At 41.3% G+C, this 26,749-nt stretch overlaps 2 protein-coding genes across 2 annotated transcripts in view; both read left to right on the forward strand.

Annotated features, from left to right (window-relative positions):
• SOGA3 (SOGA family member 3) overlaps positions 1-4,570 on the forward strand; it is a 45,159-nt gene extending 40,589 nt beyond the window's left edge. Inside the window, exons 7-8 of the mRNA XM_010562495.1 lie at positions 1,388-1,586; positions 4,368-4,570. The gene's annotated coding sequence lies outside the window, so the exon portion shown is untranslated. The remainder of the gene's footprint in view (positions 1-1,387; positions 1,587-4,367) is intronic.
• KIAA0408 (KIAA0408 ortholog) lies at positions 1,452-10,085 on the forward strand. The gene is made up of 5 exons (XM_010562526.1): positions 1,452-1,586; positions 4,368-4,706; positions 5,053-5,132; positions 6,464-7,838; positions 10,017-10,085. The coding sequence occupies exons 1-5, from the start codon at positions 1,452-1,454 to the stop codon at positions 10,083-10,085; spliced, it is 1,998 nt and encodes a 665-aa protein (XP_010560828.1).
• The last annotated feature ends 16,664 nt before the right edge of the window (positions 10,086-26,749 follow it).

Below are 26,749 nucleotides of genomic sequence, written 5' to 3' on the forward strand. Positions count from 1 at the left end.
AAGAAAATGTGGGCGATAAAATGGGCAGTTCCTGTGAGCTGACAATCATTGCCCATCGGTCAGGGAAATGAACAAATTCCATGAGGGTAAACTGGGTTTACCCCTAGTTAATTCTCTGGTAATTCATTTGCCTGCCTATACGCTTGGTTTCTGGCAGGAGACCAAAGCAATTCAGAGGCATTTTGTGACTAGAACTAGATTCCGTGTCCACCTAAGTAACCCAACAGCTGGCTTTGAGAGCCACAGTTAACAAACTCAAGTATCAGTGTGTGTGTACCAGCCATTATACCACAGGAGCTACCATAACTGAAAGAATGAGTGTTATTTTTGCCTTGCTGGCATAGTAAATGTGCTGATGGTAGTGTAGTTTCTATTGTAAAGCCTAAGGAAGCAAGAGGAACACCAGGCCCATAAAATCTGTAACTGTTTTACTCCAAAGTCAGATGATCAGGTCCAAAATATTTCCCTTAAAATATACATATTTAGTGGTTCAATTGATAATTTTTCATTCACAGATACTAAGATACTGAAGACTTCTGAAGGGGAAGGAGAAACTGAAGCACAAATTAGTTAAATATTCTGAGCAAGGTTTTGAACTTGATTTGAGTTAGTGCTATTGGAAAATAGTTTCTAGTTTTCCCTATGCTGGTCCTGGCACTAACATTTATAGATTTAGATTTGTAAATCCAAAATATATGAACTCTTTATAATGACCTGTAGTCCTTTATATAGTAGAATGATGCTTTCTACTGTTTATGTATGTTACCTGTTATTAGCTTTCCTGTCCTGTTTTCCTTCATGTATTCTAAAGTGTTCATATAGCCATGAGAATTTTCTGCATGTATCAAGTTTACAGTCTTCAATTGCCAAAATAATGTCACAGTCTTTGTCATGCTACATGCATGTGTGAAAGGAGTGCACGAGCAAACATGATACCTTTACACTTGCAGTTGTCTTTTGAACAAACGTAAAAATAGCTTTCACCCTCAAGGGCAGACGTTGCAGGATCCCAAGGCCCTGAAGTGCCATTCAATATCATGCAGACTCGAATTTCATTGAAAACAGGTTTATAATGAAGAATAATGGCAAAGATGCAAAGTGGCCACAGTACAGAGCCTGCTGTGGCAGATGTTCCTGAATTTTATGATGCCGGATGCGTGTCCCTCCTCCCCTTTCCAGACTGGGACTCTCTGCCTTTGCGTTTGTGTCCTATAATGCTTAGTTCATCCATATTCTAGTTACACTCCAGGTATATATCATGCAATTGGGTGATGCTGTCTCCTGCAAGCACATTTTGGTTAATTATTTGGGGGTTTTGCTTGGTTGTTTTTTTTTCCCTGAAAGCTCGAATCAAACACAAGTAAGACTTATTCTGATAAACTTCCAGGAAACATTCAGGGAAGAAAGACAAAAAGCAGAGCTATCTTCTTGGTCTTACATAGACTGTAACCATGGACCTGCGTAAACAACTGGAGAATACTGAGAGGAACTGGAATAAAGAGAAGATGGAATTGCTGGAGAGATTTGACAACGAAAGGAAAGAATGGGAGTGTCAATGGAAGGTCATGCAGAAGAAAATAGAAGAGGTACTTTTAAACAAAATTCTGAACACTAATATTTTCACTTGGGGTGAAGTGACGAGGGGTGGCTTCAATTTATTTTTTTTCTGAATTATATCCTATTTCTTATCTGTCACTGGAAGCTTCTAATAGCTGATGGTAAAATGCAGAGCCTGGGGTTAAGCAGTATTTCCAATTGCTCATTTAATAGTCATGAATATGAGGCAGGAGGTTAAATGTCACTTTGTGTGACGTTTGCTATGATATTGTTGGCTATATATACTGCTGCCAGTTCTGCTGGGCATGAGCCACGCTGCTCATATTATACATGCTTTTTTCAAGGACGTGCTGAACAACCACATATATGGGGTTTAGGAAAATGCGTATTTAGTAACAAAAAATCCAGGTATCATAATTCTCTGGCAAAAAGGAATTAGATGGCACAGGTCTGCTGGTGTAAATGGTAATATTAAAAATAATGTCATACATTAAATGCTGCATGATGCAGAATTGTTCTGGCTAGAACCTGCTCCATTTATGGGTTACTTTTAGTAGAGAAAACAGCTACAGTAAATAGCATGAAAGTCCTGACACCACTTGTGTTTACACATACTAACAGACGCTCACTTCCTGCCATTTCTAATGCATCTCCTTCCAGAAATAGTTAAGGATTATAAGAATAATTATTTATTATTCTTTTATCCCCAAATTTTCCCTGCAGCAGAACCCTCTGGCACTCTATAATGCATAAATTGAATCTGCCTTGGCAACATATAGAAGCAAGTTTTTTCACCACTGAGCTTTCCACATTTTTCATTCTAATATACACATGGAGTAGTTTTGCTTGCTCTCTGCCAACACCGTCCTGTGGCTGAGCAACACAGGAATGTATGGCAGAGATTGCTCACATGAAAATATGAGAAGGAAAATGATCAGAGCCAAATGAATTGCAGCCATACACTGCCCATTAAACCAGCCTGCAGCATACATAACTCCATAATGGCAGCTCTCTTATATTTACCTGCAGTTCTTGCAGATAGTCTTTACCACATTTTGTCTTTTGTGTTAGGACCTTTCTGTGCAGTCTTACCTAATTTCACCACCAAGGTGAGAGCGCTTCAAAAGTTAGTAATCTGATCTCTGTGGTTGAATTTCAGTTTGTTAGGTATGTGAGCTGTTTTGGAATGACGATAATGTGTTGTGAAAAGGTATTCTGGCTATTAGTAGTCCTGACAACGGCAGCAAAGACGATATTTTTTCCATGTTCGTTATTAGCATATGGATTAGGACAGTGTGACAGAGACAGAAAAAGAGATAAAGAATGGAATGGGGCTGAGGGGAAGAGAATGAAGCAAATCACTGGGTACTGCAGGAACAGACAAAACTGCAGATGGTACCCCAAAGTTATTGGTATCCTAAGATCCCCTCTTAAACTGAGTCTATAGCTGCCCTTGATTTCAGTTGCCTGACATTTCTTTGCCAGAAGCACCTGGCTGGAGAAAAGGGGAGATACCTTTTAAATGCCATTATCTGTAGAGGGATTTCCTCAATAAAACTTGTGCTACCTTATCAGCTTGTATTTTTATTTGGTAGTTTTCTCTAGCCCACCAAAACCTAACTTAATTCCTGGATTCCTCCAGGAAGACTTACGTGGTTTAGGAGATGATATTGTTGAGTTATGAGGTGTTATGCTTCCTTCTTACTGCTATGCTGAGTCCGTATGAAGCCCTCATTTCTTGGAAGTGACAAAGTTCAGCCCTCAGGTTCCATGAGCAGCTGGGCTTTGGGAGTGAAATCTGAAAGTCCAGGATGAGGTCAACTGTCAAGTCTCTGAACGTGAGAATACTTCTAATCCACAGCACTACCCATGAAATGGCCACATGTCCTTCATGTTGTTATTCTTTTTCACTGTCCTTCCAAAAGCTGTTGTGATGGCCTTGTGCACTGCGAGAGAGCAGGCAGGTGGCTGTTCAGAGGTCCCTGCTCTGCGGTTTCTTCATAAAAGCAAGTTAAGAATGAATGTTTATAAAGAGCCATGGGATTCTTGGCACTGGAAATGATACCGTAAGCAGAAGAGGTTTTTATGATGTTGCTATTTTTTCTAATTTATAATTTATCACAGTTCCCTAGTTTGAATGTGCTGGGTGACAGGAATTAACACCTTTTCATTTACTAATGAAGCCACTGGCTCTCAGCAGATATCATGAAAGACGATAAGAGGGTGACAGCACATCGCCAAACAGTACCATTCTGCAGTACTGATTTATCACTCCAGTCATAGGGAAGAATTCCATTTGCCTGAGAACCAGAAAAGTCTGCTCTCATGCAGATGGCATTGTGTGTGATGAGAATTCACTTCCCCTCCTTAAATTAATATACTTTAACAGGCTGCAATATAACCAGAACCCTCTCCCTCCCTCCCATTCCCTCACATTCCCCATCCATCACATCAGGGCTGTGTCCACCACTTAGTGTGCTGATATTACTTGGAAGACAACCTTACAGCTTCTTGCTCAAGGCAGGGCCTTTGACATCGTGAGGTCTCTTCCAGTCCCATCCTATGGGTGGAAGCCATAGATTAAAACCATGGCAAAGAGTTTGTGAATGGTAACAGACCTTTCCTCATCCTGTGACAGTAATGGTCTGTGAACTATCACACTATGTGACTCAACACTTTTCTACTAACACATGTATAAAATCTTTCCACCTGGTGTGAAACATCGTTTAAAACAGAAGTTGCATGTGTTCTTTTACCATAAAGTTCATCACAGTACCATGATTTAATAGATGGTTCTATTTTTTTTTCAGCTTTACCAGGAGGTAAAACTTAGAAGGGAGAGCAATATGAACGTCCATGATAATAAGGCCATTCAGAGCAAGATGCTGCAGCTGTCCATGCATTCCCCTACTTTGGAAGAGAGTGACACAGTGGAGCTGAACTATCAACACAATGTGGCAAATGACAGGATGGAAAAAGGGAGTTTGCTCAGTAAAACAGGACACGAATGTAAAGAAGCCAGAGCCAAGAGCAGAAACAATAGTCTGTTAATGGACAATCTGGGCTTTGACCGTGAGGAACCTGAAGATAGCCTCAGCATCAAAACTTCCAAGAAAAATGCCAAGAATTATATTGGTGATCTCAATGTAGTAAGTAAAGTATGAGCATGTTTCAGTTACAAGGGCGAAGAAAATACTGAGGGCTTTGGCCTGCCAGGTTAACCTAAAGAACCAATCTCCCTGATTTTAGCTTTCCAGCAAGGCACTGTCTCTACTTCCACCTTGGTTTGCTATTGATGAGCATCTTCTCACTGTTTAAATGTGTTAACTGCGTGCTCTTTACCTCTAGTCATAACTTGGGGGCATTTTTGTATCTTTCCTTGTGCTACTTTCCTCTGCTGTGAGTCTTAAATGCAAATCACCACAAGTTTCAAAATAATTCTGGAGATACCGTTTAAAAGACTTATATTAAAGAACTGTTTTTATATTTATAAAGGCTCTTAAGGAACTTGCCAGAGTCAGTGAAGAATTATGCAGCTATCAAGAGGAAATTCGAAAGAAGTCCAACCACAGAAGGTAAAAACATATTTGGACTCTGTAGCTGAGGAAGAAAATGAATGAGACTGTGTGTTCACTTCGAAGGGGGTTTTGCTGTTGAATTTATTAGGAGTTGGGCAGTTCCTATCCTCCTAGTGTTTCAGTGCTCAGCATAAAGCATTCAAATGAAAAATACTGAAATATGATACAAGGGCACATTTTACTGGCAAAATTGAGTTTATCTATAGAACCTACAAAATGAAATTAGTATTTATATGAGATGAAATTGTACTTGTTTCTGATGGTATATAGAGGATTGGGAAAATGAACAGACATTTCTGTCTGCCCAGGTCCCATTTCCATCTAGTTCTATACAACACTGTATGAGTTTGTTAGGCTGGGAGGTTTCTTACATTAAGCCTAGATCTAGCCTTAAGTGAGGGAGATGTGTCAGGGACTGACAATCCAAGAGTGCAAAGAAGGCAAGAGAAGGAAGAACAACCATACATTTGTACTAATGGCAAGATAGTAAGCCAAACCCTGAAAAGTATGGCAAATGAACATTCGGCCATCTGTTAAAAATTCAATGTTCATGGTCTCCTTTAGCAAGCTAAACACCAGTCTTCCTCCCGAGTTATGCAGAAATTCTCAGAACATAAGACTGAACCCATGGTGTGGCAGGGTGCACACCATGAGAGAGATTGAGAAAGGCTATGTCTCAGCTATGCTGCGACACCATGGAATTCTGCATCATGGAAGATCTTCTCAGATGGTCCCAAAGAGCAGAGGGACTTCTTACACTCCCCCATGCAATCAGTTGGCTGGCTGTCACTAATTTATTATTGTAGCTGGGTTAGTGTTTGCATCTTTAAAGCAAATAGATTCATAGCTGATGTATTGTTTCTAAATCCTGGCTGAGAAAGGTGATTTTTGAACAGATCTCAGAAGACACATTTGTACCATCATGTGTAATGTTAGGAAACCTACACGAGGGATGCACTGTGTCCTAAAGCTTTCTTCATTCAGTTCATAGTCAGGTAGACTCTCACTGGAGTTATAAGAATTCACAAGATCCCACTGTCCTTACTGTAGGATAGGTAAGAAAACAAGCAATCATCTACAAAAGCTCAGAAAAAGAATTTTAGTGGCAGGGGAAAAGCACACACTATTCCCTTTGTTGAGCTTTCTTGAAATTCCTCGTGTATGTTTCAAATATGCTGGGTGTATCAGCTGCAGCAAAACTGCTCCAAAATCTTTTTAAGCAGCCAGTGTTAAAACACCTGCTCATGGGGAGAATGAATCCATGCTGAGGTCCCCTGGGGGAATACCCTTATTGCTCATCCCTAAAACACCTCTCCTTTTATTTCCAGAATGAAGTCACTTCCTTTCCTGGGGGAATTTGAGGAAACCCAAAACACAGTTATTCTGCCTGAGATGAACCATGTGTCCAGCAATGAATCACAGACTTCAGTTGCTTTTGAAACAGAGGAACGTAATAATAGGAAGAATCTGATGAGCTCCACCAAGGCTTTGAAGGACATGTCTTATGGTGGTCTTACTGGGGATGGAGGAACAGACTTCAGACCTTGGCAAAAGAAAGAAGCTCCACCAGTTCCTCCACGGAGCACTTCTCGGCACCTAACAAACTCACTTTCTGCAGTTGTACAGCTTTCTGAAGCACCAATAAGAGATCCAGGCATCAAAAGCAATTGCAAGGCTCAGGACTGTAGGATTGGAAGGAAACTGATGAATCCTTCACCCTTAAACCAGAATGAAACTGCAGCAGCCTGTGCAAATGAGGGGCAGGCTGTGAAAGGTCCTGTGCTGGTAACTGCTGCAATACCTGTAACCAAAAATGAGTGCAATGTACCAGCAAGTTTCTGCCACAACACGTGGGCATACGATGTGGGCAAACTTGGAAAAGTCAGTAAAAGTGAACCTTCCCCACTGTCAGCCCAAAAGAGTTGTTCAGATGGAAATATGGCCCAAAGCAACAAGATGCACCAGAAACAAAGTCCCAAATCTCACAGCAGCCCTTATTACAGTAATGACTTTTATGCCCCTGCTACCCTGCACAATGATCTTTTGGAAGAATCTAGGTATACTTTGGGAAAGACCCAAAGAAATGAAACTTTAGCAGCAAAGATCGATGAGTTTAACCGGACTGTATTTCACACAGATAAACGTAACAATGCTCTGCAAGAAAACCAGGTGCCTCGAACAGCATCAGAAGATCACAAACCCTGCGGCCCACTGTGTGACTCTGCTATTAGCAGGACAGAAACTGTAAATACATCTTCTGTTTCAAATCCGAAATTCTCTGCAGCAAAGGAGCAAGAAACTAGCAACCCCAGCAAAGCTGTCAGAGCGGTGGGGCAACAAAAGCAAATAAATGGACTTCCAAACAGTAGTGGTTATAGGCACATGCTTCATGAGCATGACTGGAGACCAAGTAATTTATCCGGTCGCCCGCGTTCAGCTGACTCAAGGTCGAACTATGGTGTTGTTGAAAAGCTTTTGAAAAACTATGAAAAATCAACAGTGACTTCTCCGTGTAATGTGAACTGCTGCAAAGATAAGCGGACATGGGCAAATTCTGAATTCACCGATGGGGGTTGTGAGACATTGAGTCAGTATTTAGAAATGCTCCAGATTGAGCAAGGAAAGCAAGAATTTCCAAGGAGTTCAGCCAGGCATATTGGGCAGCAACTCAAGCAAGGAAAAGAGAGACAGAAGTTACCAGAGGTAAGGTTCATAAGAATGGCAAGAACAAAATAATTCAGTTTCATACTAAGCTTCGGATTCTAACATGAGGCAGGCTAACGTGATACTGTAAATAGCTATGTAAAAAAATAGACACTTTAGGCCAGGATCTGGATGAATCAGGAGTATTTCCACTGAAGATAATAGAGTTGTGGGAGGGTAGAAGCATATAGGTAGAATGACCATGAAGATGTGTGCCAGATTCTGATCTCTGCTGCTGTTGTGTAAAGCTAGATTTTAACTGCCGTGCAGTTATTCAAGGATTGAACTAGATAGTACTGCAATCAGGTTTTAACTCTCTCCCTCCTTGCTTTAGCTGATGAGTTATTTCATAAGCCTTCCCAAAAGGCTTAAGCACACTCGGCCATGTCAAAATCCTGGACAGCTTAGATAGCATTCTTCAGCATCCAGGCTGCTGCTTGATTCAGGATTTCCTTGGAACTGCCTATGAAAAGGGGTACTGTGGCTCCATAAAGTTTCCAGGAACAGAGTGACCTCCTCTTACTTATCTCTCAGTTCCAGGCTTCTCCTACATATTCAAGCATAGGCTCACAGAAACAGAAGAGTATGGCATGATTAATTAATTTATATTTGGCTGAATTTTATTTGCAGAAGTTTAGAAATATTGCCTTTGCCAACATTCTTTCTTAATGAAAAGAGAAACAGATGGTTTTGAAAATACACTGTAACTTGCAGGTTCTGTAAAAGGCCACAAAGAAAGAAAAATCATTTTTTCTGAAGAGCTCCTTGGCCAACGAACACAAAGAGATATGCCCCTTAGCGTCTAGGAAAAGAGAAGGCAGATGTGTTTGGAGCTGAGAAACTTATATGGGTTCAGACTGTCAGCTGGTATGCTTTAAACTGTCACAAATTCACAGACTTTAGTGGAGCTATGTGGATTTAAACAGCTGAGAATCCGATCATGCAGATTTTCTTCTGCATGTCTTTCTGACAGCCTTGCAGTGATGCAACATCTTGCTTAGCAGACACATCTTTACTACAGCACAGAAAGAAAAAAACATGAAGCTTCTGATTTCTTTTTCATCTAATGATCTTTTGATAGGAAAACAAATTTTCATCAGTGAATATGTAGGGAAGAAATAATGACTAGATAATGACTGACTTTACATTCATGTAAGCCCAGAATAACTTTACTAAGCCAATTGGATTTTTTTTCTCCATAGGCTCACACTTTATGTTGTCATTTCTATCTGTACAAACTAACTGTAGAATATTGCCTGATTAGGGGGTACCATTTTAGGTCCAGCAGCATTCACATCACAAAGATGTAAAGAACTACACATGGCATGAGGCATTTGGCTTATTTTCATTATTTTCAATTTACATCACTGTAGCTACGATCAAAAATCTGTTGGTTTTCCTGTGTATATAAGGCTCTGCTTGGAGACATGACACTGCTTTAATACATAACAATGCTGAATTAGCTACCGAGTGTAAACAGCTTCACGTTGCACTAATGGAAACAGAGTTCTTAGCAAGATGTGACTGCTGAAATAGGATCTATCAAAAAATACCTGAAGATTATGTAGATCATACTCCAGTAACGTAAGATGGTATTCTGAGTTCTACGTTTAGAATGGTATACGGTGTTCATTGACAAAAAACCTGCCAAAAATGAAAAGAAATGAGAAGTGAATGTCAGTTTTGCCTTGCATTAACATTTCATACCTTTCCTTGTGTCTGACACTTGTCTCCATATATTTTAAACTGCAACCGATGTGAGAGTCCCTATACATAGAAATAGCTGTTCTTTTGCATTCTACGCATTACTGTGCTCCTTTTAATAGCTTCAGACCACCTGTTCTGAGGTCACCCCAAATGTCTGCTGACATTCCTGCTGCATTCCACAAAAGCCGTAACTTGTTAAAGCAAGGAATTGCCTTTGTGTTCTAGATATCTGTGCCAGCTAAATGTTCAAGTGGGAAGGGTTTCTCCCGGCCCGCTCGGCCAGCAAATCGACGCTTACCTTCCCGATGGGCATCCAGATCACCATCAGCACCGCCTGCTGTGAGAAGAACGGCGTATAACTGCTCTGTCTCCTTTCGGTCAGAGACCTCAGTAGTCTGAACCCAGAACTGGGTTGGACGGTGTTGTGAAAGCTCTACGCCTCATTATAACTGTGTTCGGTATGTGTTATAGCAACCAGTTCCACACCATTGTATCTTGTCCAAGAGTGACGCCCACCACATGCCGGACAAAGCGTTTTGAATCTTAGGTCATCATCACCATGGTCTTCAGTGTTTTTATTGAGATGAAATAACTATACCCCTGGTTTTCTCTGTTTTTTTGTAATAGCTCACAAGGAATTTCTTTTGAGTGGCATCTTCCTTAATCTGCCAATCAATTTTGAGTTGAAACAATGTATAGTGCTGTATATTCTGACTCTTCTGCAAACAGCAGAACGTAAAGCTGTATGCATGATGATGTGTTTGTAGGTGCATGTGTTGGACTAGGAAGTATACAGGTCTGTATTTAGAAGAGGCAAACTGTGCTAGTGTCGACATTGAAATTACAACCTATACACATACATATATATATACTTTGTGTTTATTTTAAAAAGTTTGAAATATACAGTCCTGATGACATTTATATTTTGTATATCTTTTACATAGGTTCACAGGTGTAGTATTTAATGTACAAAAACTAAATATGCATTTTTGTGACTGATTGCAGCGATAATGCCTTGCACAATATGTATCTGAAGCAGACTAGCTCGACTGATTCGTCAGTCATGCTTCACGGCATCCTTGTTCGGTTTCCTAACCCTTATGATGCTAGGTCAAAATACCCAAACATATTTTTTCTGAATTAAAATATTATATGATTTGTAATACATTAGCCTTTTTCAGCACCAGAGACATTCCTGAAATGTTCCAATCCCTTTAAAAAGCTTAAATGTGCCATTATATATATAGCATACTGTAAACACTTTGGTAGTTTCAACTAGTGTAACATACAATTTATGAAGGGAAGAAAAGGGTTGTGTATGCTCAATTCTGTAAGACTTACTTTTCCTTCTAGCATTATACTTTGAGGTTTGGCAAAGTCAGATAACAACGGACTTGTTTACTTTCACTCAAGGCAGGAGAACAAGGCCCGTTGTTCCCAGTGCCGCAGCCACACTCCTTTTTTTACTCTCCTCCTAGACTAGAGTGCCTGAGCCACTTGCTAATTTACTGCTCCCGGACTGACTCGTGGCAGTCAGTTACGAAGTTTACTTGCACTCTGGCAACAAGCTGCATCTAGTACGGAAATATTGCATCAAGGTATGATCACAATGGTGCCCGAAATCCTAGACTCATGGCGTTGGAAGTATGTTTTTGCCATCACTTGACTCGGTATTATGGGCCATCTGTATGACGTGCACAGAGCCTGGCTTGTTCCTTCCCACAGCGTGAAAGAAATATGGATGCTACCCAGACTCTTGCTGAACTTTCAGAAAGACAATGTCCTTCAGCCTGGACTTTTTGCACCCTTCTCGAGGCTGTTGCTGGATATGTAGTGCGGTAATGATCATAAATGTTACCTTTAAACAGCATGTCTAGGTTAAAAGGAGTAAAGAGGCACTTCTTCAACATCAGCCTGATCTTGTCTTGCAACGTTTCTTCTTCTCCTGGAGAAACATAGTCTGTTCAAAGGAATTTCAGAAATCATCCCAGGATCCATTAATGTGCACATCTTCTTATGTGAATGTAAAAAGGATTTGAGAGAGAGTGTAGGCTTTTGTCCTAGTGAATTGTATATGTGGCAATATAGGGAAAATTAATTGTGCTTAATTTGATAGTGATCTATTGTCCTACTCCAGTCATGTTGAGAATCCACACCTTTTTCCTTCCTTTTAGGTCCTTTTTCTTCTTTCCTCCGCACAACTTTGGTTTTGCAGAGAGACAAAACAGAAGGCCATGTGTTCTGATCAATATTGCCTGTATGGTAGTATCAGTAACTGTTCAGGCATGCCAGTATTGGAGCAAGCAGGCATTAGAGCCAGAAATCCCACCTTATCCTGCCATTGTGGCTGCCTGCATGGCAAAAACACGCTCAGAGTAATTTGCCCAATCTAGACTTCTGGTCCTTTCTAGGTGCGAGTGGTGGGAAAATCCCACAACAATAAATGAAGCTTCAAGCAGATGAACAATTCATCAAAATTTATTCAGACATTATTGCAAAGTTGTTACCGGAAAAGATGCAAGGACAGAAAAGCTTGAAGAAAATTTATACAGTTTGGATAGAGACAAAAAATCTGTGTACTCGAGTGAAAAATCAAGAGTACTATAAATTTGCCTGTTTGCCCTAATTTAGAGGTTGCACTCTATTAACTTCCTTAGAACTAGAAGAATTAGAGATGATCCATAGTGAGTTTGGAACATGGCTTAAGATTCTAGCTAACTGTGGAAATTAGCAAACTCAAATGCCTTGCAAACTGACCTTTTAAATGCCTTAGTAGTTGAGCAGCTTTAAATGCCTAAGGCTGAGGAAAGGGTAATATGAGAGAATTGTAAAAAAATACGGTTCTTAATTTCAGTCAGTGTTGACTGCACTAAAACTTCTTTAAATTACCTTCATGGTAAAGTTAAGCAGTTTTGTTCAAGCAATTTTGTTCTGAAAAATGGTGGTGCACTTTTGTTTGAAGTATGTAACTACAAAAGCATTTCCCTTGATTAGTCAGTGAAGGTGTTTCTTTAGTTCCCTTCAGTTTCTTTGATCGCCTTTGTCATATATCACATTGTCGAATAACAGAGAAAGGATCAAGTATCTACAACATTCCCTAATGTATGTAAGTTTAATGAACAGAAGGTTTTTGAAATAAACTAATAGGTCAAGGACAAGTCCATTTTGTCAAGATTTTCTGTGTCCGTCTAATTACAGACATTGCTTCTGATGCCCAAAAGTATTAAAGCTGGTGATTTTGGTCTGCAGGTGGCTAGTTGGACATACCAATTTTAGAAAATTGATGTTGTTTATATAGTCTTTTCAGCTGCACTTGTAGCAGGTCAGTGCACTGTGGTGAATTTTTTAGTTCCCGGAACTGTGCTTACTGAACCATAGTAATGGCTTTATTGCACTTGTTTGCTATAGGGGGAAGAGCTCCGTTGGACTTTCAGGTTCCCCCATGTTATCTCTGACAAGAAAATATAGTTACCTTGGAATTTCTGAAGCGAGAGACTCTCTCCACACACACACACACATTCATGCAAGAACCACAAATGATCAAGTATAACTTGACCTTTCTATTAATCCTAGTGTCACCTATAGAAGCGGTGAGTTTTGTAAGCCTGTTTTTAAAATAGGTTTTTGATATTATTCCTCCATATGCTGTCTAAAGTCTTAATGCAGAAATAGGTTCTTCTTACTTGTGCTCTGAACAAGTCTAAGACTCTATTTATTGCATATTTATGGGCTTTAGTACTGAAATAAATGCAAAACTCCCTGCACACACAGAGTCAGCTGCCCATTGGAATGGGGATGTCACTAGGAATCAGCTGGCTGGTACTTAGTTGACAGAAAGGATCATTCTCCCTCCCCCTGGGAGATGGAGCCATAACCTTTCCCTGCCACCCTTTTAGGGAGGAGCGTGGCAGGGTAAAAACACTTAGAGGAGTCAGTTAGCCCTTATCTACATATGCAACATAGCAGGCTGCCTGAAGGCTGGAAAACTGGCCTGACTCAGAGCCTCGGCTAGAGGCAGAAGGAGTAGAGATTAAAAAAAAAAAAAATCCCTTTAAAACCTCTGGATATCCTTCCTCAAACTCAGAGTACATTTCCACTAAATGTTTTGTCTTTCCAGTGTTAGTGATAGACCTCTTATGTAACTTTAAAATGTTGCTGAAGGGATGAACTTTGCTTGTTCTCCAGCAACACCACAATTGTCTTTCACTATTACACATACAGTAAGGGAGTTAGCTGTTATATATAGCAAAGAATTGGCAATCAGTGTAATATAATTTTCCAGAGCATTCAGAGCACCAATTTATTTCTCCAGTTGTCCATTTAAAAAATTGTTTCTGTAAATAAGGATTTTATATCCAAATAGCTTCAACAGCATTTTAGCAAAGATCTACAGCAACCCAGCAGGCAGGCCATTTCCTTCAGAGTTTTGTTATTTCTGGACCAAGCCTAAATTTCCTAGCATTCAAGAACTTATGCAATTCTCACAGTGCTGCTATGCAAAGAATTTCTTTGGCTTTGAGATCTGTAATATACAACTCTAGCCATTTTACTGCTGATATTCTCTGTTGGACTATTCTGTAATGGTGTCTTTGGTTGTGTAGATGCTCTTTAAACTGGAAGGCAGAATGCATTTGCTCTAAATGCACTAAATCAAAGCCCTTTGTTGCCTCTGGTCTTTCCAGAATCCTCCTTGATTCCCAGTGGATGTATATTTTTATGTGGTTTCTTGCCATTGTTCTATATGTATATGCCATACCATAGGGCTTTCTATCTGTATCGCAGTCAAAATATTTTTTGGACAGCCTATTCTAAAAAGTGCTGATAATACTATTGCCATTCACAAATACATTAGATGTTGATCTATTGTTTTGCATCACTGAAAATGCACTTTCTTCATCAACTGTTAGTGGCATACATTATACAAAACTTGTGCTCTCGTTTTTTGAAATGATGATTAATCTGCTTTTGAGGTTTGCTTTTACCCCTCTCCCTCACACCTTTTCTGTTTTGCAAAATACTTGCATTGGCAAAGATGTATTTCTGATGTGTACCGTTGACCCAGTTGCTGTGTGGCTGTGGGAGTTCATACCTAAGGGTGCCTTGCTAACTCTGTTACTCTAAAAAGAATTGTGTCAGAATTGCCATGGAGAAAGAGAGCTTGAACCCTCAATATGAGTGAAAGTCTGCAAATAAAAATCAGAAAGAAAACAGAAGAATCAAAGAGGAGGGTGCAAGACGTAGTAAATGTTGTGGCTAGTTCTTTGCTTCTAATGGAAGATCCCTCTGTGCGCCTACTTCATACCACCTGAAACTTTCAGTAATGATGTACTGTCTTTTTTCAATCAGCATCTTTGTATGTACGCTTCTCCTGCTCTGTGAGCTCATAATAGCAAGAGGTACTGAAAGGCTGGAGTTAGTATGTCGTATTAACACCAGTACTTCCTCCTCCCATATTTGATGGTATGGTGGTTATTGAAGAATGCAGTTAATTGTTGTTAATCCTTTCTGTGGCAGCAGTCGGTTTTACCAGGAGGTGCATGGTGGTGCTCACAGCAGGAACATTACTGAATGTACAACATGTCGTGTCTTCCACCCACACCGGATTCCCAGCACTGTGCAAGGGCATACTCTGTCACGCTGCTCAAATGGGGAGATTCCTGGAAGATAAATGTGAGCCAACCTTGTGCTTGAGTACAAGAAGAGCCAGACCGTGCCTCAACTCCACTGGTCGTGCCAGGCAGCATGACTAGAGTACAAGCAACTCCAGTCCTCAGTACAGGATGTTTTTCACCACACTGGGACAAAAATACAATCTTATGGTCTTTTCTGGAGGGATGGATTTTTTTTACCCCACTGTGACAAAATTACAGTCTTGTGCTGTTTTGCAGAGGGATGCCCTTCTCTAGGGACAGCTGGGGAACAAAGGAAAAGTAGAACCTGTCCTAGGATGGGGCATCTCCTGAATTTGGATCAGACCCATTTCATGTAGTGTTAAATCCCTTACCACTTTTGAGGGAAAGGAAAAATGGGGGGGAGGGGGGAGGAAGTGAGTTCAATATACCAATTAGTGTTTATTCTTATAGTTTTCTTAGTACCTATCCAGGGGCTGCTGGTTTATGCCTTTTCTCTAGTAACTGCAGCCTACAATATTTCTGTTTAAGAGTCCAGCGTTTGATTCCTCCTACTGGGGCATGTTTGTGTGTGCATGGCCAGACACTGTAGGGGGGAGTCTATACATCTTACACTTTTAAATCATATTATCTAACATGTGAGCCCAAAATACACTGCTCTATTGCATGAGATAATGTTTCCCTTTACTACGGAGTAGATGTCATCCCAATATGAATGGGGGGAAGAGGACAGGCACTGCACAGATATGGCTAAGGCATGTAATACAGGTAAGCAAGCTGTACTGGCTGCTATTAATGGGTGAGCTAAAATCCCTTGACTAGTCACCCCAGTAAAGCCAGAGGTTCTCTAATATTCGGTTGCAATGGATGCATAGACTTCTACTAACTTGCTAACGTGTCACAGGGATCTTAATGCTAAGGAGTCTGGTTTTGATTGCCCCTCCAACTGGAGGTATGCAACTGCCTTTGGCAGATGTGCCTGCATAGTCTTTTGCCAGTGCCCCTCAAATTTCCCTCAAGTAGTTTACTGCAGCTAGAAGAATTTCTAAATCGTATTCACAGTAGAAAAGGACTTTCATTGAAGAAAATTGCACTCATGTGTGAACTCTGCAAACATGACACTGCCAGTTGGCATGGTGACACAGAAAATCATACTGAGTTTTATTTCTACATCACAAGATACCTGCAGCAGGCCAGCTATTCTGGTACCATATATGAGGTAGAGCTGCTTAAGATATGGATGGAAGTGCACTGCAGACAGATATATGTGTACATACAGTCTGCTTGTTTCTTTGCAGAATCTTTCTAGTTTCCACAGATATTCTGATTGTTTGGGGAGTTTGGGATTTTTTTTCCAAATTCACCTGAAGGCAGTTGATCTACCCAAGCTATTGCTGGTAAGAAGTTATACAGGGAGTTCTTCTGAACCCCAAATGTCTACTCAGAGAAGTAGCTGGCTACCAAAGGAGGTAAGGTGTTCACAAACTGGCTTGTACACTGTCACATCTCCTCTGTATATATATGACACATTTTCAGAATTTTCCTTCAGGAAGTCCTACAGTGTCCAATGCAGCTGTTTTTGCTGTAAGACTCCATTTACTGCATGTATGAGTACCACAGTCAGATACATAGTACATACAGAAAAATGATGCCTAATATTATATGTAAACAGATTCCTCCCAAGGAGTGGCACTGAAATCCTTTACAGTAAAAACAGCATGTGACTTAATGGGATCCAGCAGTTTGTGAAAGCCCATTTTCATATAAGTAAATGCAATCAAATCTTTTAATGAAAAAAATGTGCTTATGCATGTCACCTTCTCCTTCCAAATATTGTAAGTCTACCTTACAGCTCTGAGCTTGATTTTGCCTCTTGTAATGCAGGAAAAAAAAAGAAAGTGAAATAGTCAGAAAAATCCTCTAGTTTAGGCACTGGTGCTGGTCTCCCTGTACATGGGTATGAGACTTTGACAGCTTAAGATTAAACAGGATTGTCGATGCAGAGAAGCTGCCCATCCATTTCGCCTCTCTGTAGTTTTACTCCTTCCTTCCCTCTCCTTCCATTGGGAGGTGAAGATTCAACCACCCAAGGAGAAGAGAAATAGGCCTGGTAAAAATAGCTGTCTGGAAGCTTCTCTGCACTTTCCAGCTTCTCTTCTGCAAACCTCCAGACCTGCAAAATACATGATGTTTCCACAAACGAGCTCTGAGAAGTCAGAGGAAGATGCCTTTTGTGGTCTTTCTGCAACAAGCACTAAAGCAGCCAGTTTGGGGCTGAATAGTTTTATAGGGGTTTTTTTGCTATTGTAGTGTGGAGAAAACTTTTGCCTCTTCTATGCGGGAGTCTGTCTCCCTCTCAACCACCTCTTGGATGGGTTTCTGCAATTTTAATTCATTTTACAGCAAAATTTCACAGCAGTTTGGACAGAAAGTGAAGAATTCCTCATTCCCTATTGGAAGGTAGCCAGAAGCTGAACTAGATGCACAAAGGGCCAAGAAGAGTTTAAAACTGTTTTAAAATATCCAGCCAAAGCAATCTGCAGTCAGCCCACCAAGGTTTTTAGAACTGAACTGTCTAAGCTTGGCTCTGGGAAATAAACCAACTTGTTTCTGTTGTAGTGAGTGGAAAGTGGATGATGAAAGTAATTTGCAACACTCAGAAATGAAGATAACAGTGCTCTGGTGATTTAAGTAGCACTATGCTGCTCGTACAGCCTCGTATGAGTAGTTATGTGTTAGATATTCTGTTTTTCCTAGGATGCCATTCAGTGCAGCCCGTATGTCTTTTGGTCTAGACTGCTGTGTTTCATTTAAATATGCCAGGGAGAACCAGGCTGATGTAATGCTGGAGACACCATCTCTGCGATCTGCAACATTTGAGAAAATCAAAGCTCACTAATTCAGAGTGCCTGCTTTCCTTTTATGTCTATACACACACAGATATGTACGCACCACATGTATATATACACTGATCGATTTTTTTACTGCTTCCTTCTTGCTTTTGTGCTGTCACTACTCCACTGTATGGAAACAGCAACAGTGGGACCTGTACACGGTTACAGTCAGTCTTAGCTAAGCTGGAACAAGCAGTGGTGTTACACTGGACTTGGGATCCCAACCAAAATCCCAGTGAAAGGATATGTTGAGACACTTTATGGTAGGGAGTTGAACCAAGTCATTTGTCATTTATTTCAGCTAAAGCAGTCCTAATCCTTTCTCATGCTATTCTGTTCAAACATTATAGGTTTGCAGCTGTCTTTACAGGGCCACTTTGAGTATATTCATATTTTTCCCTACCTACATTTTCCTGTGATTTGGAGAAAGACAGGCTGTAGAAAAATTACTTTGAAAAAGATCAAAGATTTCCCAAATTCAGGATGATTAGATTCAGTTCATTCACTTGGCACACAGGGGTCAAATGTAAACTGTGTCTGACCGGAATTTATCGAAAGTTGGAGAGGAACTGAGTCTTCAAATTCAGACCTTTGGTTTAGTCTAATTGCTGCTTGAAACTCCCTAAAATCCAAAAGCAAATCACTAATTAATCTGGCAGTCCTGCTACCTCCCACAGAGTTTGAATTTTGAATGACCGCAGAGAGAAACTTCAAATTTTACATGCATGTGTATTATCAGCATGCAGAGACCATAATGAATCTCAAAGCACGTCATGCAGCTCAAAAGTTCCTGCTAATGTTTCACACTGGTGATCTCCACTCTAGCCTGTAAGACCAATTGTGTTAAAGCCATGGACCCCCAACATCCAAAGGAGAAAGAAGAACAACAACAAAACCACAAAAAAAAAAAACCTACAGAAAAAAACCTAAGCTCCAGCCACACCTGGGACATCCCTACTAAAACAAGGAAGCAGAGACCAGCTCTGCCGCACAGGCAAATACAGCTTTGCTGCGCTGACAACTTATTGCCATGGATGTGGAAAAGGATTGGCCTATTTCTTGTGTACAAAGGAGCATTGGAGGGACTTCTCCGTGTTCATAGGTGGATTCCCAGGTTGCACCAACTTTCCTGAAAGAGCAACAACTGGCAGAGCTGAATTGAAATGAGTTGAAATGAGCAGAATTGAAATGGCTCTTGTGAAATGAGTGGATGCTGATGTCATTAGTCATCATCTTTGTTCCAGAACTCCTTGCTGTTACTACCGACCAAGAAAGGCAGGAGGCGAGAAGGGTCTTCTTGCCACCCATAGCAAGTTTAGGATTGCTGAAGGGCGAATCTTACAGCATTTCTTTTCCTAAACACAGTAAAAACCCCAATAGCCTCACTTCTACTCTTTCTGAAATGCTGTGTGTACACACCTAGTCACTGTTGACTAAAACTCTTTTTCATGACAATGTTATTACCCACTGTTGACTAATTGAGTATTACAGAAAAGGCCAGCTGCAGCAGGTCAGGAATAAGGAAATGCCATTCTTGAATTTTTTATTTCTTTGGCAGAGACACAGAGAATTTGGTTTTTATTACACACACAGCTTTTAGCTTTCAGTTGGATCAAGAGGAGAGGGCATTCATCCATCTCCACCATTTCAGACAGGTCTTGATCTGCAAAACTCTTTAATACTTTCACACAAGAAGAACTTCTGATCACTAGACTTTGGAGGTAGACTAAATGACTGTGATCCAGCTAAGTCATAAATCTGGGGGTTGGGAAGACCACCCTTCTCCCCACAGGCATCTCACAGTGTGAGAGCATGCTAGATACGAGATGTTAAACCTTAAAGCGCTGCACTGGTACATGTTTATCTTCTAGCTGGGTTTTCTGCAGCCCTGTGGAGCAAGCATTAACATTCCTATTTCTGAAGTGAAGGAAAATGAAGCAGAAAAAGAAATAGCAGGAAACTCTTGATTTTCTGGGAGGAGGTGGGAGGAAGGAGGTGAAGCAGAAGCTCAGAGCAGAAACAGCTGTAGTGACATAAGATGTGCCATGCTCTCTTTTACTGCCCTTTCAAGAGGGAAAGACTGAACCCCCCACCACCTTACAAGCCAAATACTCAGATTGATGTCAGCTCACCTAATACTGGGGAAGGGAAAAACTAGCTGATTTTGCATGGAAGTGGGAGGGGGACTCGTACGATTCATTCCAGCAGCTCTTCCCAGGAAAGTGGGTACCTGCCGCAGAGGGAGGAGAGGCAGCTGGTGAGAAGGGGGAACCTGCTACGGAGCCAGCACTGTTGTGCCTGCTGTGCCGGCTCACTGCAGCCTAAGCAGACTTCCCCTGCCCAGAACCGTGCCCCAAAGATGCTACTGTGCCATTAACGTGCCCTTGTGGTACAGAAGATTTTCTGTCACCAGTGCCCTAGTAGAGTTGCTCAAATCTGGTAATGTATTAGCCTGGCCTGAAACAGGGTGTGAGGTGTGCTTGTGCACACCCTGCAATAGGTCTGGCAACACGTGGATTTGTTATAGCCAAAGGCAGAACAGCCAAGTGGGGGGTAGAAATCAGCCCCTAGTGATCTGTACCAGGATACCCAAGGGTAAGTGGCAGGTCTCTGGCTAGATAGCTGAACGGACGAGAAGGCAGACCTGTTGTCTGGGCTTTGCATCCTGCTTCTCCATGTGGGACCTCAGACTCTTCAACCTCTCTCCCTGCTTCCCCCCCAACATGAAATATCAACCTATTAAATAGTTCAAAGCTATATTATATTAATGCTAGATCTCACTGGAGGCTGAGAAGGTACCATTTGCTCTGCTTAGACTCAGTTCACAGCGAGTAACTTACTGGTTGGGTACAGTCTTTTTTTCATAGATCAGCAAGGAAAGAATTTTTCAGAGATTTGGTCACTATCTCAAGTAATTTGATAACTCCGTCAAGTTTATTCTAGCCAGCAAACTGTGTAGCAACTGGGTAAGTAATTCTGTAAATCTGTATCCACAATCTTAAGAGTCTTTTTTCAAAATGGCTCTATGTTCTCCAGGGGTTCATCCTTGTACGTACATTTCTCGTCTAACTGCATGTTTACTATTAGTTTTCTGTTCTTGTTCGTCCATAGGGGCTTAATCCAAAGAACAGAAACACCAGCAAGATGGGTCATGGGACTGGGACTTTGGATATCTGTGCTCAGTTTTTTGATCTATCAGGACACCCCCTAGCTGCTCTTGCTCAAACCACTGGGTGAGATTCTCAGATAGGGACCCAGTGCTTGCGTATTTCTACAGGAGGAAGTGAGGCACTTGCATAGTTCTGCAGGCCTCAGCTTTTGTTCCCCTTGTGCAAAATAATGGTTATAATAATACTTTCTTTGGCTGACTGGTCTGTTTAGATTATGTTAGCCACTCTGCAGACGTAGCAGAGAGACAACAGGAACTCCCTTTCGGTGCAGAAGGAATAATAACAAATCCAAATCCACTGAAATCATTAGAAGTCTTCTATCTTGGATCTTGCCCTGTGTGTTTAAGATCAATTTTCAGCTAATATTTCCTACCATTGAATTTGTGAGAATACTAAGGAAAGGAGCCGCGAAAGAAGGACCTGAACAGATGCAAAGAGCATTCTTTTCTTTGATTAACAAATATCTCCCAACTACATTTTTTTTTGGCAAAATTTGCTGAATGTTAGTCCTAGTTCTGTGAAAATGTGGGTATCCCAAAGGACAGCTGACAGCCTTGCAGACTGTCGTCAAAAGAACTTACTGTCAAGGTAGTGGATAAAGTTATTAAAACATTGCTGAATTTACCATATAAGGCATATTGGATTCAAAACCAAGCTGGTCTGTGACTGTCAGTATGATTTAACAGATTCCATGCAGCAGGTTCCAAATCTGCAATACTTTATTCTCCTGCCCCTGATTAAGGTCTTGGATCCATACAACTCTCACATTTAATTGCACTCTTCTCAGTTAAAACACGTCTTTAATCAAGTGCTGGGCAGCCACAGTTAGCACAATCAGATGTTCTAACGAAAGAAAGAAGTTGTAGGTGTTGCCAGCAGAGCTCACACAAAGCACGCTGAAAAGGCAGGCGAGCTGATGGCTGGAAAAGTTTCTGTCTCTTCTCTTCTCCTTAATCACCCCTCCCCTCTCCTGCTGACATTTTCTAAATCAGTAGAAGCTGCCAAATCGCAGATGGTTGTGGGGCCTGCGTGAATCAGAGTAAAACAAGGAAGCTAGTATTTGTAGGAGAGATTGGAGCAGCAACAAATAAGACTGACCTGATTATTCAAGCATGGTTGGACATAATGCCAAACTGCGTCTTCTGATATTTGCTGTGTGATTTATATACCAGTATATACTGCAGAATGCAGTCAAAAAGTGCTGCATCGCCTTTTTTCTCCTCTGGTGTGAATCTAGTAGCTTTCTGGTGCTCTGAATCTGCTGACTTCTGAATTTTGCTACAACAAATGCCTCAAACACAGTTTACAGGGGGCAGCAATACCAAACCAGATAATGTTTGCTCACATACTCATAGGTATAGATATTTTGTGACCAAGATTTTTAATTGCTAGGCAACCAATATTCCATTTTGATGAAGATGTGATATTGCATGCTGGGACTTGTCGTTTCAGCACTGTGTCAGTGTATGGAAGTAAAGGATCCACACATTGTTGACAACAGCTGGTTCCTAGATTCACTCCGAGGTCACTTTTGCTACCCTTTCTGATGATTTGTTATTGAAGGTTCACACTGGAGAAAAAAGTATGGATATAGGTTGAGTTGCTGAAGTTTAAAGAACAGAGGAAGAGGAGAGGAATGCTGGGTCACAGGCAAGACTCATCAAACACTGCTTCTGCCCTCCTGACTCTCTGGCGATAGAATAACCTCCCCCAGGAGCAGGACTGCTGCTGCAGTACGAGCCCAGCTAGACCTTGGTAGCAGTCAGCAGTGTCGTGTGCTCTGGGGGAAGGAGAGAAAAAAACCCCCAACAACCAAACAACAAAAACCCCAGAAGTAGGAACATGAGTTAATTTGTTCTGAAGATAATGTTTCTCCTATTCTTGGTCACAGGAATATGTATCTGTGCACATTGATGGATCGGCCCTTTCATATTTTTTGGACAGAGCGCAATGCCATTGTTCCCACTTTGTAGCTGGAGAGCAGAGGCACAGAGAAACCCATGTTTTAAAGGCATTGAACTGTGTAATTCCAGAGAATTCTCATGGCAGTCAGGTTTCCAAACCAAGTTTCAGCATCTGGCCAGCTATTGTCTTTCCTCCCTCCCTGGCCAAACTGTGATTACAGGGTAGAGAAAGAAATTGAACCCACACCTCTCACATCCACCATTATAACTACAACCCCACCAACTAAGATTGGGATTTGGGCTCTTACGAGAGAGAATGAATGCAACTTCCCGATTCACTTTCTCTGTCTGGGTCATTTTATGTGCTTTTAGTCATGCTTCTTTTTATTCAAACTTTTTTATCCAGTCTAAGAAAATGGTCCCAAACTTTTCAAGCATCCTTTAAGAGGAATTTTGCCTTGCCTCTAACTATGCTTTGGAATTGCCTCCAATACCATTCTGTCCTCCCAAAATAGGCAGGACTAAACAATGCTTTTTGGATAAGAAACTCTCCCCGGATCATCAAATGACACAGAACATATTTCATACTGTTCTCCATCCCCTTCTTTTTGTATTCTGACACACATCAGCTCTTCCCACCACTGCTGCAATTTGGGCAGAGGTTTTTTTGGTGGTTCTCTATGCCAACACCAAGTTAATTCCTAACATGGATTACAGATGCCCTGGGACACATCCACACAATGAAGTGGAGCTGGGGCATGCACTGACCTGAGAGATGCTCAGCCACCAAATGTCACTTTGTGGTTGTCTCTGAGTCGCTTCAACACAGCTTAGTCATGGAATTAACACCTGGGTCCCAGTTAGCGAGCCCTGCAGGGTCACGTGGTGTCTCTGGAAGATGATTTCCAAGAAGGTCCAGATGTTCACTTGCAGGCAGTGAAATTGCCATGTCTATTTGTTACTCATGTGGTTAGAAAACACACATACAAAAGAATAATCTTTCCTTTCAGAAACTTGTCATTTTGTTTTGTATAGCAGTGGGCCGCAAATGCTAATGAGAGACCAAAAACCATCACACGGACTAAATGACATGTCTCTTCATGCAGCCAAATTTAACTTGCATTGAAGTTCATGGGATTTTTGCCCATGACTAGTAGAAATACTCGAAGATCCTCAGGGTCAGACAAACAGTAAAACTACATAGAGAAAAATCTAGCTGAAAGGTGCACTTGAAATATATATGTAGAAGTTAGTCCTGCTCGTAAGAAGTTCACTGGCTGGGTTTGCACAGCTGCTCAGGAGCAGCCCCTGGGCGAAGCACGGGGCTGAGTTCACCCTGCTGACACCACTTGCCAGTGGGAGCTCCCTGGGATGTGGCTCCAAGGAAACCCAGATGATGCTTCCAAATCTGAGCCCCATGCTACGGCAGCTTCCCTGGCACACCTCCCTGCTGTGCAAAGCATCCCATGGCCCCGTTGCCTCTGGTAGTGGCAGACCACAGGTGGAAAGGAGTTGATCCTGGATCCTACCCGGGAATAATCTCCTTAGCTCTTCCTAGAAGAGCCACCTGACATGGGGCAAGTGATGGTTGAAAGGAGCCTAAGATCAAGCCAAAAACAGGGGTGCAAGTTCAGCCTGCAGAGGTACAAAGTAGGTTAGCCCCTGCTCTGAAACACACTGTTACGAAATTTTTGTGGTACAGTCTCATTAAAGTTGTTACTTTTCTTGTTTGGTAAAATATAACCCTCTCTCCCTTTAAAAAAGATGATAACTAAAGCACGCAAATGCAGTACACAGAATCCTGTTGGTTGGACCTTGATCCTGTTTAGTGCTTCTGATCCCTGGCTTCATTAAAGAATTGTTTAAGTGAATAATTTTGTTTCAGTAAGTGAACTGTTCTCTTAGATTACCAGAGAGTATTTAGTGTTCTGCCAAGCTAGGGTTAAGAAAAAGATGCCCTTTAAAATGGGGTAGGCAAAATAAAGTAGGAGGGTAATCATACACTGGGTAACTGTTTAAAAACTTCAGAAAACTAAGAGACACACATTTTAGTGTGAGAAACACAAATCTAGTTGAGTACTTTTTGGAGGCACCAGGGGAGATTCGGACTGCATTGTGCCAGACACATACAAACACACATTGATCAGAATTTGTGGGTGTGAACAGTATACAGCATTAAATGGACAAGACAGAGAGACAAAAAGAAATGTTTATCCTTGTGCTGAAAGTTCCTACCATAGGCAGAATCAAATAGAAACTATTGCTGGAAATGTTATAACCAAAATAAGTATAACTACTGCATCACCAAACACTCTAGTGTAATTTATCACACCAAGAGGCATCCTACACCCTGCATTTCTTATAACTGTGCATACAAATATTGAAAGACATTTTACTGCAAAATGATATAAATCTTCTTCCACATGAACTCTTAGGCTCACCAAGGTCAAGAGATCAGCAATGGCTCATTTCTGAATGACTAGGTCATAGCAGAGGTACTAACTGGTGTCTGGTATTGAAAGTATCATATGGGACCACCTCCTAACATTGTGTGTTTACGTATTTACCCTGGCAATGCTATTTATGTAGCTGTGCTCATTCTGTACCTATGGGGCTCTGTACTGTCTGTGAAACCGGACAGCTTTACCAGCAATGGAGGGGGATGTCACCAATTGACTGTGATAGTTTAGCACACCTGGTGCTCATGTGGCATGTTAGATTCCCCAAAGCACTGGGCAAGCAGTGATCTGGTAATGTGAATTCACATTTTATGTCAGAATAACCATTGGACATTCCTAGTAAAAGTGTAACTTGGTACCTGTGCTTGCTTTGGGTACTTGAGTACAACCAAGACTTCACAAAGCAGGGGGGAAACAACTTTTGGCAAAATGGACATCCCAGTAATGCACAGTTTCTCTGTAAATCAGGCTCCAGACATTAGCAACTCCCCAGGACACAGTCACAGTCCATAATCTCAACAGTCAAGAGGTACAGACTGAGAGCAAGCCAACCTCCTCTTTCTCAAAGGTGATGCTATTTTGGGATCCAGCCTGCCAATAATGTCCTAATGGATATTTTCAGGTCCTGGCTTCTGACGTCTGTAACTCACTGGCAGCAGTGAGTTTCCTCTCATCAAAGGGCAACTGCATCCAAGAGACAAATGGATCTGCTTGGTTTATCTCTGAGGGTACCTTATGTTTTGGTCTTGACTGCTACCTGTTTCTCTCGCTGCCTCTCAGTCTCTCTCTCTCCATGTTTCTCTCCGTGCCTGGCAGTTGAAAAAAGCAAGAAAGCACAAGCAGTATCTTAAAATTTCCCACTTTAGGAAGACAAAAGAAACTTTATACTATTAGTTGCTGTAGGCAACCTCCACGTAGATGTGAATGCTCTCCTGGAATACCAAATGTGTTCTGCCTCCCTACTTTCCTCCTCCCAACAAGTCATCCTCACCAGCTGCCAGAAAGCGTTAAGTGCTCTGGAGAAATCAGGGATGTAAATGCTGCTATGGAAAATAGATATATGAAATTATAATAATTACCATTGTACTCGCCATATTGCAGTATATAATTGAAGGGGTTTTTTTTTAAAGCATTAGCCAAGCTTTTA

This window comes from Haliaeetus leucocephalus, unplaced genomic scaffold (genome assembly GCF_000737465.1).
Source record: "Haliaeetus leucocephalus isolate CR32 unplaced genomic scaffold, Haliaeetus_leucocephalus-4.0 Scaffold160, whole genome shotgun sequence".
In the NCBI taxonomy this organism is placed as follows: Eukaryota; Metazoa; Chordata; class Aves; order Accipitriformes; family Accipitridae; genus Haliaeetus; species Haliaeetus leucocephalus.

Bases quoted from the DNA above. Each gene is read 5' to 3' on its own strand.
- KIAA0408 (XM_010562526.1), top strand. From the start codon at position 1,452: ATGGACCTGCGTAAACAACTGGAGAATACTGAGAGGAACTGGAATAAA. The intron at 4,707-5,052 runs GTAAGTAAAGTA...ATATTTATAAAG, and splicing joins ATATTGGTGATCTCAATGTA to GCTCTTAAGGAACTTGCCAG. The intron at 5,133-6,463 runs GTAAAAACATAT...TTTTATTTCCAG, and splicing joins AAGAAGTCCAACCACAGAAG to AATGAAGTCACTTCCTTTCC.